General features: G+C 34.5%; 1 protein-coding gene across 1 annotated transcript; it reads right to left on the bottom strand.

Annotated features, from left to right (window-relative positions):
- Window positions 1-6,114: 6,114 nt before the first annotated feature.
- LOC122011440 (transcription factor MYB54-like) lies at window positions 6,115-11,361 on the bottom strand. Its single transcript, XM_042567832.1, has 4 exons — window positions 11,084-11,361; window positions 7,371-7,584; window positions 6,923-7,285; window positions 6,115-6,487 (listed from the first exon to the last, which is right to left on the bottom strand). The coding sequence occupies exons 1-4, from the start codon at window positions 11,222-11,224 to the stop codon at window positions 6,315-6,317; spliced, it is 891 nt and encodes a 296-aa protein (XP_042423766.1). The 5' UTR covers window positions 11,225-11,361; the 3' UTR covers window positions 6,115-6,314.
- Between the last annotated feature and the right edge of the window lie 2,795 nt (window positions 11,362-14,156).

The raw sequence follows: 14,156 nt of genomic DNA, 5'->3' as shown, positions 1-14,156 counted from the left end.
CTGTAAGGATATTATAATCTGATGTGACATAATGAGTTGCTCCAGTGTCAATATACTAATCAGTAGATGAAAACTCTGGGGTTTTACCATGAGTAGAGAACTTTCGATAGAATTGTGAAATCGATGGTTGTCTTGAAGTTATAGGACCACCAATGAAATTCGAGTCAAATCGATTAGGACATTGAATATCAAAATGTCCATTTCTGATAAAAATTTGATATTTCCCCTGAGTATATGACTAATCAAATCTTCTAGGGTATAGATTTTCAATATGACAAACGATGTGACAAATTTGACATCGGTCTGAATTTTTACTTTTGGCCTCCTTGATGTCGTTGAATATTTGACATCTAAAGTAAAATAACTTGTTTAGATGATGTTGGCTTCTACATATTGTGAAGGAGATACTCCTGTGGCTAGCAGTGGTAGAAAATCAGGCGGAAGCAACAAGCTCACTGAAGTTCAGCAGCAAGGACAGAGACAAGGAGAAGCTAAAATCGCTACTCGCCAGCAACGTGGGAACAACCTTGGTAATGAAGCTTGCTGCTACGAAAGAGGGCAACGAAGTGACGAGGAACATGGGTTGCGACGACGGAGAGCTCTGGAGGGCTCCGGAGGTCGGAGGAATGCCGGAGGCAGCAAAAAAGTTATGCAAATTTTTGGAAGAGGGATTTAAAAGATGGTAACAGTGCACAATAACAGGTGCACAGGCATAGCAAAAATCGAGAAGAGGGAAGAGGTTAATTAACAAGGGTTCATCTTTAATTGGATCTCCGCCTCAAGAAGATAAGGGAAAAGAAAAAGACATACTCCGATATCATGTTAGAAGAAAAATAGGAAGAGGATAAAAATATAAGAGCAATCATAAATTTTATTGTTCATTGATATTTATCTTAAGGACAATACAATATATAATGTTTAAAAAGTACTTGGTTAATTAACAATTAATAAATAACATAATTATTTTAAGAATTATTTTGAGAATTATTCTAATAATTATAATAAAATTATTAGAATAATCTTAATACTGATTTGATTTGATTTGATGATTTAATCTTGATCAATTCTGATAATTCTCTTTTATATTCATTATAGATAAGATTCATGTAGAGAATTATAAACGAATGAAAGATTTGTATCTCGATCGACTTTAAGTTAGACACGAATAGTTGATAAATGTTCTATATATTTTACTTTGTTGTAAATGAGTCATCAACCAATTGTTACTTGCTCTAGCAATAAGCAGTTGGATCTAGGTTTCAATATGTATAACAACATTGTTTAGAGAAGTTTAACTTTATGGTTCTCACGTTCAATGTTGGCACAATATCGTAATTACTTCTTTAACTCTCAATTGTTCATTATTTTTAGGGTGTGTTTGGTTTATGATTATCCATGATAACCTTAGGTATCCATCCAAAATTATCAACAAAAATCTTATTTGATTTAAGTAATTGATGATTCCCGAGTAATTTTCATACCCGATACGTCAACAAAAGGGACATGCAATCTGGAATTAAAAAACCTCGGAAAACTGAGGTTTTTCTTGATTCCGAGGTTAACAAAAAATTTTTACCCAAAATACCCTCGAATAAGAGAAAAAATGTGATAAAAATTAAAAATGTAAAGAAACAAAATATAATAAAATTAAATATTTTTTTAAAAAAAATAATAAATGCAAAAAAACATAATTTTTTTTAAAAAAAATAGAAAAAACATTTAAAAAATTAAAAAATAATAAAAACTAGGAAAAAATTAAAAAAATATAAAAATAGAAAAATAGAAAAAACTTTAAAGAATTTTAAAAATAAAAAACATAAAAAATAATAAAAATTAAAAAAATAGAAAAAATATAAAAAAATTTAAAACATACAAAATATATATATAAAGTAAAAAAAATATAAAAAACTTAAAATTTTTTTTTTAAATAAAAAAATGGAAAAAAAATAAATAAATAAAGAAAACACATAAAAATAAAGAAAGCGTGAAAAAGAAAAAAAGAAAAGAAAACATAGAGTTTAAATAATAATAATAATAATAATATATATGGTTAGTTTTGTAACTAAGGATAATATAGTAAAATATTAAACTAGGTTATTTATTAAAACTTCAAACAAATAAATTTTTGTTGCATTATCTAGATTGAACCAAATAACATTTGGTTATGTTTTATTTCTCATAACCTTGGTTATATGACTACTTGATAATCACATAACAAAGGTAATACATAATAACTTGAACCAAACGCACCTTTAGTGTGCTCTTTTATGATGCATTATACTTAAGTATCGAATCCATCGTCTAATCAAAACGATCGACTAAAATATTTGATATTCATGTCAAACATGTACCAAATACAAATTAGACAGATTGAAATAGCCTTGTGAAAAATAATGGATTCTCTCGTCTAAGGAGGTAAATAAGTCAAGTCGCTCGCAAGTCGCTTGATCAAAATTCGACTCGAGTTCAAAGTTGACTGAGTTTGAGCCGGCTTGATTAGAAATTGAGCCGAGTTTGAGCCGGCTTGATTAGAAATCGAGCCGAGTTTGAGTAATATATATATTTTATAATATATAATATATTAATTTATTTATTAAAAAATAATTAAAAAAAAAAATTCTAGCTCAAGCTCGAGTCCATAATTAAATATCGAACATGAGCTCGCACTCAACTCTATAGGCTCGAGCAAGCTCGAGTCGATCCAGTATAAATCGAGTCGAGTCAAGCTTGAGCCTAAGAGGGCTCGAGCTAGTTTACAATCCTACTTTCATCTTCACACTTTACATTGCAATTGTAGTAGTGTTTTCGAAATTGTGGAATCAAAACTAGAGCCATAAATGAATTGAACCATTGTGAACAAATTTGATATTGACTTGATAAGAATTTGTTTAAATTTGTTCAACTAACTGATCGTTGGTGAACAAGTTCGAATAACTCATTAATTTAAATAAATAAGTTTGAATACATATGCTCAACTTGATGAACAATAATCGAAAATAATGTTCGTAAATTATATTCATCAGTAAAACACTTATCGATATGTTAAATAAATAAAAAAATTAAAATAATAATCAATCAAATAAATTTAAAATAATCAAATAAGTTTGAATTAAGAGCTCGATGACAACTAAACGAATCAAGCTCAAGTCAATCTTGAACCAAGTTCAAACTTATAAAAAAGAAATCAAATCAAGCTTGAAGAGTCATTTCAATGATTTGATTTATTTTATATTTGATGTGACTCGATTACCTTATCAAACATCTTCGAACGCCATAAAACTTAGCTTAGCTTGGCTAGTTTGCTGCCTTAATCAAAACCATTCCTTTTTTCACTTTTCGCATTCACCATAACTTATTTGATTGCAACTTTTTTTTTTGTTTGTTTGTTTCATTGTTTATATATATTCTTGAAGTCATTGTTGTTGATTCAAGTGTGCTTTCACTTTCCTTCGCCACTAACTTCGAACATGGTCCAAAAACTTGTTTCTTTAAGTTGTTGTCCAAATGTTTTACGTGATCAATTCTACCAAATTAGAAAGATTCTCTTGACTTAAGAAAGTGCATCTACATTCAAGTCACTAAATCGCCAAGGTAAGATTGCCTAGATCTACAACACATTTGACTCTAATTTAAACACAATTCTTTTAATTAAAAAAGTCAACAACGTCATCGCAAGCTTTTTTTTTTTAAGAGGAGCAATAGAAAATCTTTAAAGAAAAAATCGCTAAAAAGAAAAATCGCAATCTAATCTAATCTAATCTAATCAAACATATTTTCATGATTTTTTTTTTTTAAAAAAAGATAAATTTATATGCAATCTTAAGAGATAAAAATCATTTTTTTAATGTTATATTAAAATATTTTAAAATTATATCATTTAGTGGAGATATTTATCTTGCAAGGGACCAAAAAAGATTCACGGGCTAATAGAAAATCGGCACCCCAACCACCATATCAATCAATAGGTGGACCCAACCACCCATCATCAATTAAAAGTACACAACAATTTTTCATTTTTTTCTGTATCACACAACATTTTGTAGCTATAGTAGAGAAAAACAAGTTCTTCAATGAGATTTAGGTGCATCATATCGTTAAATGTGATTAGTATTTTCAAAATCAGATGGCCAAGATTTTTTTCAATATTCAAAAGTTTCGACCGATGCAGTTGAGATTGCCCCGTTGCTAATAAGATCGATTTAAAAGGCATTAGGTTCTTCGATGAGATAAGTGAATTAAGCTAACTCCTTGGCAACCTAACCATAAAAACCAACTCTATATTTCTAACTGGTGAGAGCCGATATTTCTCCATTGCTCAAGCAAGACGATTTGCACAAAGTTGGATCTCGGATATACCGACTGAACCGGCCAATCCCATCAGATTTCGAAAACATTATATTAGGAAAGCAAATTTACCTTTCCACCAACCAAATCATCAAAATCTAACTCCACATTTCAAACTCTAACAAGTGCTTGGAAGTTCGAAGTAGATCCACTGAAATAAACAAGATTTCTAACTCTCAACCACAATGAACCCCACTTCTTAAAGTACTTTTCCCAAGCGTTTTATACAAACTTTCTCAAAAGCTTGTCTTTTGATGGTGTAATCCAACACCATGGAAGGAAGACAACTAAAACGACCCATTGCGATCATTGTTTTGGTGCTTCTTTTCGAGATCTCAACTCCGATTTTCGCTTTATAAGCAAATCGAAGAATTATTTCAAGGGATACAAGAGTTGTTAGGACAAAAGAGTAGTAGTGAGGCAACCAACAAATTATTCGATTGTAATAAAAAGTGATTACGTTCACCATAGGTGTCCCTTACAATCTGTCCTCAAATTATGTGAAGGGAGGTAAATCACAGGGTCGACTTATAGTCGATCGCAAAATGACTAGAAGATAAAAAGAGTTTTTTTCCCTAAACCAACCCGTTCTTCAAGCAATCTCGCTATGAGGTGGCACTAGGAAGCATTGACTTCCTCAACAGTTACCTCCTTCCAGTGCACACTGATTCATGGAACTATAATAGCGATACCTTCATCGATTACCTCATGACTACACTTTAGACACAACTCAAGGCAAATCATCTACTCCTATAACACATATATAGTTCAACACATGCATATTTCAATTCCAATCATGTTGAATAGATTTAAATTGAACTCTAATAAATATATTTATTTATTTATTTTATTTGAATATTACTATGCTATAGTTTTGCATAAAGTTCGACCAAAACAATAAAATCCATATAACCAATCTCAAGTAGTTAAAACATAGCTCTAACATGTTGAATAGCATTTTGTTGGGTGCTAGACAACTGACATTCTTCGGCTTCGGGCCAATGGGATGCATCCCTTTGCAACTGTTGGTTCATGGCGTCAACAGGAAGCTGTCAAGAGCTTGCACAAAACTTCAACAAAGCCGCAGCCAATCCAAAGTTCTCCCTAATGCAACCTTTAAGTTTGGGGATGCCTACTATGCCTTCCAAAGTCCAATCAATCGACCATACATATATAGTATGTATCATCCGTCATGGAAAATTCTCTAAATCTTAGCACATTGGATGGTAACAATTTCAGCTAATGTAGGGCTTAAGAACTAGTTGTATAAAGATTGGAGTATGCGTTCTGGGACGAGTACCATCCAACCGATCAAGCCAACAAGATCATCAAGAAACTTGGGATGAATTCCATTAACGATACACCTTTGAGCCCATTGATTGAACCACCAATTTTGGGTCCATGTTACTTAACTTATCCGCTACAGTTTCCTGAAGAAAGAAAGTCCTTTTGTGCGTGCAAGAGATACGGGGTATATAATATATATTTCTTGAAAAACTGACGTAAATTATGACTATGGAATTGATGTAATTTGAGGTGGTAAATTGGAATGTTTGAGGACCAATTAAAGTAGAATTAGCAGACAACAAAAGTCTAACATAATGAAATTAATTAAGACTATGGAATACAATTGGAAGTGGCAAATACATTTTATGCAAGCAAAATTAATAAATCAATACAATAACTTACAAATATGTAAATTATATATATATATATATATATATATATATATATATATATATATATATATATATTACTAATTTCATGACTTTAGTCTGCTTTATAATTTACTAATGGATATAAAATATTTTTTAGATTATAAAGATTAAGAACAAAATATTTTGTTCAGAAAACAATTAATTGATCTAGACGAAGGGAAAAGGGAAAGAAAAAAACAAAGTGTCCGGTAACACATACCAAGAGGATCCTTCTGTGTTCTCAAATTGGTCCCCACTAATCCAACTGCCAACTCATCCGGCCCCGACACCAAGAAAATCTATGAAGCTTGGCGGTGCATCAAGATTGGTGATCTCATGATCGTGATCAAATGGTGGTGTCTCATTGGCTGAAACATGGCTTGACTGCTGAGGTGGAAAGCTAATGAAAGATGATTGGTCGAACAAACGAACCTTGGGTTGATCAACTGCAATTATTAAGAGAAATTCGTAACATGTCGCATATTTCAAAGAAAAAAATATTTAATGGGGATTTGAGAATGTATGGAGGAAAAATTGGATATTGCTCAATACTGCTAAAAGAAATAAATGAAACAGAAGTATTTATTTATATGGTTATTTTTATTAAAAAAAAAACAGTTAACAAACATATATCTATTTCTTACGTGAAACCTAAGATGCTTTTTGTCTATTTCTTTTGATAAATTCTAATCATAGGGGCAAGTAAAGAAAGAAATAATGAAAATTTCAAGGTAAAAGAAGAATGCATGTATACATGTAATGCTTTTGTGGGTGTGGTACTATATCCTCTACTCAAGAAAAAATAATAGATATGCATGCATCTAAAACAATTTAAATTTTTGTAAAGGAATAAAAATGTAATGGCGTAAAAAAAAAATTACCAGAGAAGAAGTCAAATGGAGTTGCTCGAGTAGAACTCTCGCAGCTGCAATCAAAGTCACTGGATGAGCCACCAAGAAAAGGCAAGCAAGGAGACGCCATTTTGGTTACTTCCTCCTCGACCATAAGCCTTCTCCTCAAAGAGGCAGGCGTTGTTTGTTCCCTGTACTTCCTGGCCATGATGACATGCCAATGATTCTTGATTGCGTTGTCAGTTCTTCCAGGGAAGAGTTTCGCGATCATTGCCCACTTGTTGCCGTGCACCCTGTGAGCAGCCATTAGTCTCTCTTCCTCCTGATGGCCGAATGGTCTCCGGTTGATCCTAGGATCCAACTGGTTGAACCACCTCAGGCGGCAACTCTTCCCTTCATTCACAAAAAACTACAGTTACTCTACTTTCTTGAACAAGGGTGAAAGTTTTGATATAGGTTATTGAGTAAAGACTAGCACCTGATCTGCCCTCCAGCTTCTCTGCAATGAGGTTCCAGTTTTGAGGGCCATAGAGCTCAACAAGCTCCTTGAGTTTGCGGTCTTCGGATGGTCTCCAGTGTCCTCTTGCACTGATCTTTGGCGAACCATTGTTGTTGTAATTAACAACCTCACTGCTCTCTGGTGACCTCTGGCAGCACTCCATGGAGGGGAAAGCAGTGGTCATGGCTTTCTCCTTCAGCACAGGGAAATGATCAATTAAGCAGTGTGGAACAGGACATTGAAATAAAGAGTTTGATCTTTTTAAACTGATTTCGTTACTTCTTTATTGGTCACCAGGACGCTGCTCCACACGTGTGGGAATTTTCTCATCACGCACAAGACGTGCACAGTTGAAGTTAAAAGCAAATAATGGTGAAGCCGAGTGCATTTAAAAAACTTGAAGGGTAGACCAGTCGGCTTTAACAGAGTCGATCAGACTGGTCTGGCTTCTGGTTTACCATGCTGAGCAACGGACCGGACCTGCTAGCGTCATTTTGCATCTGACCAAAGCAATTCGTTGGCATCCATTTACTTCCCTCCGGACAATTTTGATCCATCTGATCCTATTGCCAAAGTCATTTTTTATCTTTCCTGCGTAATAATACTATTGGCCTCTGGCTAATATTTAGCTTTGAATCATTTACCACCCAAATGGAGCTACATTATTCTCTCTCCCCTGAGAAAGAATGAAAGCTCGTGCTGTGTAGCTGCAGAGGGGAGAGTTGAGGACCACCAGCCTTGAAAATGGATGTGGGAAATGGAACCTGGATAGTAACTCAACCTCATCAAACTTGGTGAAGTTAAAATTGGTAGGGCACTCGAACACTAAATGCTAATTGTAAGCTGTCTCAACTGTTCGTTCTAAGTTTAAAGAATAAGAATAAACCTAACGCAACTAATCGATACCTTAAACCAACCAAATCTGTTGCCTATTTATGCAACGCTCAAGCGTCCTAAATATTAAATGGTCACAGGAACACAACCACCCCAAGAAATAGACAAGGACCTACTTGTTTCTGCACGAAGCATGTACCACCCTACACCCAAAAGGCCTCAAAGCTAGGGTTTGTTGCAGTTTGTGTAATACCACTGTGGGTGGCTGGCTCATTGCAATTAAATGAGGACAGTAGGAGTGGGTTCATTGAAGAGGGCAGCAAGAATGCACATTTTCAAACTGATAAAACAGTCAAATATCAGATGTCATACATTTATGGAGAATAGGTCAAATAAATTAAATGTCCAATGGCAAGATAAAATCCATAATGAGTCTCGTTACTTATAATTGTTGTGTTGTTCAGGTAAGTAAATCAACGTGAGAACTGGTTGGATGCAACTTGGAGGAGCATGCAAGGAAAAGAATAATGTATCCCTTAAGCTTACTTCTTTAGGGCATACAACTACACAGCTTTAGTAGATATGAAACCTTTCCATAATTTCCAAAGTCTAAACCACATCCAATACATGCATCAATCCTTGATATAATGTGGAATGTCCCACTGATTGCCTTAACCCCTCTTTGCATGTGTTGCTGTTGTTGGGTGAAGTCTCCCGTGATTTACCTCCTTTCCACATTGGGAGGGCACCCTGGAGGGGACGCCAAGGTGACGATTTCATCTTTTGCTGCCAATCAATCCTTGGAATAAGTTGGTGGCACCATTTCATGATGTGTTAAGCACATCTGGTGCTTGCATAAGGAAGGTTCTTAGCCAGGATTGAATCCTAATGCCCATTTTGTACTATGCTCGATCATATAGTATAGTTGAAACTGTCTGGCACCAACTATCAGCCTATATCAGATGCTGATAAGGCAATGGCATTGACATGAACAATTTGTCTAATCAGTGCCAAAGACTCTTCAACATTGAATGCGCAAGATGTCAGACAATCAAGATGAGAACTAGTTGTGCCGGCATTAGAGGTGTCCATACTTATTAACAATCCATCCTCATATCAAATTATACAAGCCATTTCTCCTCCCATTTTGCAAATACAACCCTTCCAAGATGTTGAGGAATGTGAAAACTCTCTTAAAGTTTTTATATTAGCATGTAATTGACTTATTTTACAGGGCTCTTAAGCATAAGACTCAGAGTTCGTGAGGCATATTACTTGAACGTTTTAATTTCCTCTTCCCATGGTGCAAGTGATGTCTTATGATTGACCAATCTTATTGCAGACCTTCAAGTCTGAATTAATCCAGATCCAACATTCTATGGAAGCGAAGCTTAGGTTTGACCGACAGAAACTCATCTCCACCACTTCGTTGTTCTGACAGATTAATTGTTAGATGTTACACAGCTCCAAATAGCCATTGGTTTCGTTGAAGGGTCCCAATCAATTCCCAACCATATTCCATATGCTTAACTGGACAATGAGTTCACATAAGAGGCATCTTTTTCTTCTCAATTGCACAGCTTCAACTTTCAGGGGCCCTGGAAGATTACCATATATAGCAAGGGAGTAGTTGTTGTGCTGTGGATGTAATGAAAGGAATGACAGTAAGGTCCTACCCAACTAGCTCTTCCCATTAAATTCCAAAGTAGATCATCTGGAAATCAAATCAATTCAGTAAACTGAGAACAGCATGCAATAAAGCAGTTTTATATCTCCCCAGAAATAAAATAATCTTTAAAAAATGCTATTAGGAAAGTTGAAGAAGTTGAGACTTGAGTTTTAACTTTAAGATAAAGGAAAGAGCTGTGAGACCTTTATTCTAGATTTAACTAAGAAGGTACACACATTCATGACATCTTTCCTATGGGGACTCAAGCTCATGTACCATCCTACTCACCTACTTTTTGTGACTCCAAAGAAGGAATGCTACAGCAAATTAATTGTCTCACAATGCAAAAACTCGAGATCACTTTTGCACATCCCCTTACAAAGAAGAAATTTAACGAGAGTTTTTAAAGTCAAACCAAACTAGCTGATTTGGCTCGAGATCAATCTCCCATCTGATATTTATTAAGCCTTAAGACGGAATAGATAATGAACCAGTCAAAACCAAAACGGATAAAATTTGGATTCAATACTGATTCCATTTGCACGAAACCATGAATTAATGCCACAACTTGTCTGATAGTTAAAAACACTAACACACATTAGCATGCTAGTATTAACTGCAGCTAGATAGTTACATGGCACGCAGGCTCTGGGGACGGCCATGGCTTCAAACTATTTGCATTCATAAAGAGAATGACAGGAAAAGACATCATCAAGACAATACCATGGAAGGAAGGGCATGGCAACAATGATCACCTAGACAATTATGACTCGATACTGTCATGCACATTTCCCCTGGGTTGTCATCCTCTTTCACTCAAAATCTTACCCTATCTATTGCCAGTTTGGCAGAGAAACTTGTGCTGTTCGAGCCTGGTATCTAATCAACATATGGACACATGGTACAATTGCAAAGGTTTCTTCATATATAGTAATTAATGTAGCATATTATCAAAGTATCGTGCAAAATAAGAATTGGTCACAAGAGAATTATACTTAATGTATTAATTTGTTGAAAAGAAACGGATGCTACATACTACATACGTAGGCTGTCAAAATCTCAGTACAGATAGAGTAAGTGGGTTGATTGCAAAGTGCTAAGAGGACATGACTGAGCAGACATCAAATCAATCATCATCACTAAAGATTTAACACTGCAGGAAATTTTCAAAGAAGCCAATGAACTTTACCTCCATTTCTGTTTGTGAAGGATGTGGCACGGCAGTGGCAGCGACAGTGGTGAAGTGTGTCAGATCAGGGAGACCACTAGACAAAGATTTCAGCAATATCTTTACTGCTTCTACCCACCTCCAGCTGCAATCATAGTGCATTCATCTCTGAAGCATTATCCATGTCTTCCTACTTTGTAACCTGCGCACGGACAAACGAAGAGTGGGATGGATTGATTTTTGAGCAGGTGAGTTATTAGTACTCTTGGATTACCACGAGGAATTTAACAGCAAAGAGAAGTTAGACAAATTTAAAGTCTAACTTTTTGAAAAGAACATGTAGCTACCCTCCAGACAAGGTGACTGTGGGGACCTGAAGCAGGTACCAAGAATTAAGTTAGCATACAAAGTGCAGCTTCACGCAGTCCATTTTTACAAAGCTATTTATGTCCACCTCTGGAACACACTGCTAAAATCAAAAAGAGTGTCCAGAGTACCACTGTTAATAATGACTGTTCATCAGAAGAATTTCTCATTCAAGTTTTCCTCCCAACTGCTAAGACAGTTAATCTCTCCATGGTGAAGGTGATATTTGGATGATATTCATAGAATCTAATGCAATATTTGGAAGAGAGTTTGAGTCCATCAGCAAAAATAAGAACATACATCATTGATAGGGGAAAGGGTTGATTACTAAAAAATATCATTTACCTTAAAGTTTTCAACAAAAACAGTATATCATCTTAAATTTTCTAAGAAATCTAGTCTTAATTCAATTTTATTTCAAATCCATCCTCTATTAATTTTTTCATCCATTTGTTAATACTTGACATGGAATGGCATCAAAGTTCAGGAGAAAAAGAATGAAATGGTCGAGAATGTATAGATCTGCAGCAGAATCAAATATCAAAAGAGAATCATTACAATCTTGAAAATAAATGGTATATTTAGAAATCAACTCATAGGAAAATAGATACATTTACAATTAGCTGCTTGCTTTTCCATGCATGTATTAGAAGACTGTGCAGTTGGCTAATAAAGAATCCCACGTTCAAGACTTCTGACCAGCAAGATAGAATCATATAGTTTCTTTCGTGGCAATTGATGACTGGTTAAACACAAAACTAACATAACGATAATGTCATCATAGGGGTATAAGTTAAAAAGATCATACAAGGAGAATTTAAAGTAAGAAAAGCTACCAAAAAACAACTTACTTTTTACAATTTGCTAAAATGGAAAAAACAAACAAATCAAAAAATATTTATATCACTGATCCAACCACTAAACAGAAAGCTTATGGAAACAATGAAAATCATACAATTAGTTTTAATATTGGTCATAGATGTTTTTATATTTAGAGAAAAACAAATAGTGAAAGTGGGAATTAGTCTCAAGTAGTTTCGATTTTGCAATTTCTGGCAATTAGCTTGCAGTAATGAATTTAGTTTGATATGAAACTTTAATGTAACTGGCTAGCTTTTACTTACATTGTTCTTGCTGTCTTAAACTACACGGGGAATGGATTTGTCTTCTACAAGAAATATAATAAAGATGTGCACTTCCACACACGTGAAAGAAGAACTACTTGCATGTGATTAGGATGGCTGAACCTGCAACACCTGTTATTTTAGTTGAACAATAAATTGCCAAGTTGCCAACATTCAAAAGGAAGTCATAGGATCCCTTAATTGCCATGATAAAGCATACAAGTCCTGAAACATTTAATTAATTGAAAGTTCAAAATGACATCCAAAAAAATTTTAGCCCTGAAAATCAGACACAAGTTGTACATGAAGTTTTATCTTGGCATAATTTTGATGGAAGTACAACTTATCCATTTGATTACTAAGAGGTCTGACTATAGAAGTGCTTGTAGTAGGAACAAGTAGCTCCGTTATTTGATGTATTTACCAGTATAAAGGGAATTCTAGAATAGAGCACCAGCAGTTTCTTACAGGCAAGACAATCTGATAGCTTAGATGCTTCCATGAGTGGATTCTTTGACAAGAAATGCACAGAAATGATTACTGACCATCAATTGAGAAATGCACAAAAATGAGTCAGATAACAATTTAGGTTAATCAAATGAAACATCCACAGTGTAAAACACAACTCCACATATTTGAATTTGTAATCAACTTCAGACTTACAATACCGAAAAATAATGATATATAAATAATGTAAATCAGTATTGTAAAGATGAATGATAATTTCTACTTGTGAATGAAAATGAAATTACTAGACAAATCGAACCTTGCTGCCTAGACCCAATGCAACCATCATCCTTTTCCATCCGGCTTGGAATTAACATTGGTTGTGTTAAGTGAAAATGAAACTACCAAACATAATCTTTAATCTACATGCAGAATCTAGACTTCCAAATGAAAGATAAATATACAAAGGTTATCTAAAAAAATCGCACCAAAGATCTCATATGGCCATCTGCATGCACCAATTCTAGTTTAGTAGAGAATAGTAGTAAACGTTAGCTTTACAAAGTCTCACCATATTACTTGAGAAAATCTCTCTCCTCTATGACTTATGTAAAAATAATCACATAGGATAGCATACAATACAAATTGACTAGTTTGTTGTCTCATCTATGTTCAATACTCTTAGTATTCTTTAACCATCGCACCAAAAAACTCATAGGCATCTGCATGATCAATTCTAGTTAAGCAGAGGATAGTAGTAAATGCTATCTTTTGAAGTCTCACTATATCTCAAACATTTCTAAATCATTTCACAAAAAATCTCTGCACTCTATGACTTGTTGAAAAAAAAAATCAGGAAGGATAACATACAATATAAGTCGACTAGTTTGCTGTCTCATGTACGTTTAATAGTCCTACTCTTCTTCTACCATTGCACCAATTATTCTAATTTAGCAGAGGAAAGTAGTAAATGTTAGCTTTACACCGTTTCGCCATGTCTCCGACATCTAAATCATTTCACTTGAGGGGCTTATGTAAGGGTATTCAGCCAGGATAACATGAGGGCTGCTTATGTAAGGGTATTGGGAGTTGTTTTACTCACTTGCCATTAAGAACTCCTCCAGTTCCAAACCAAGAGCGTCGAGAAATAGCTATTG

This window comes from Zingiber officinale, chromosome 8A (genome assembly GCF_018446385.1).
Source record: "Zingiber officinale cultivar Zhangliang chromosome 8A, Zo_v1.1, whole genome shotgun sequence".
NCBI lineage: Eukaryota > Viridiplantae > Streptophyta > Magnoliopsida > Zingiberales > Zingiberaceae > Zingiber > Zingiber officinale.
This window is presented reverse-complemented; position numbering and strand designations above follow the sequence as displayed.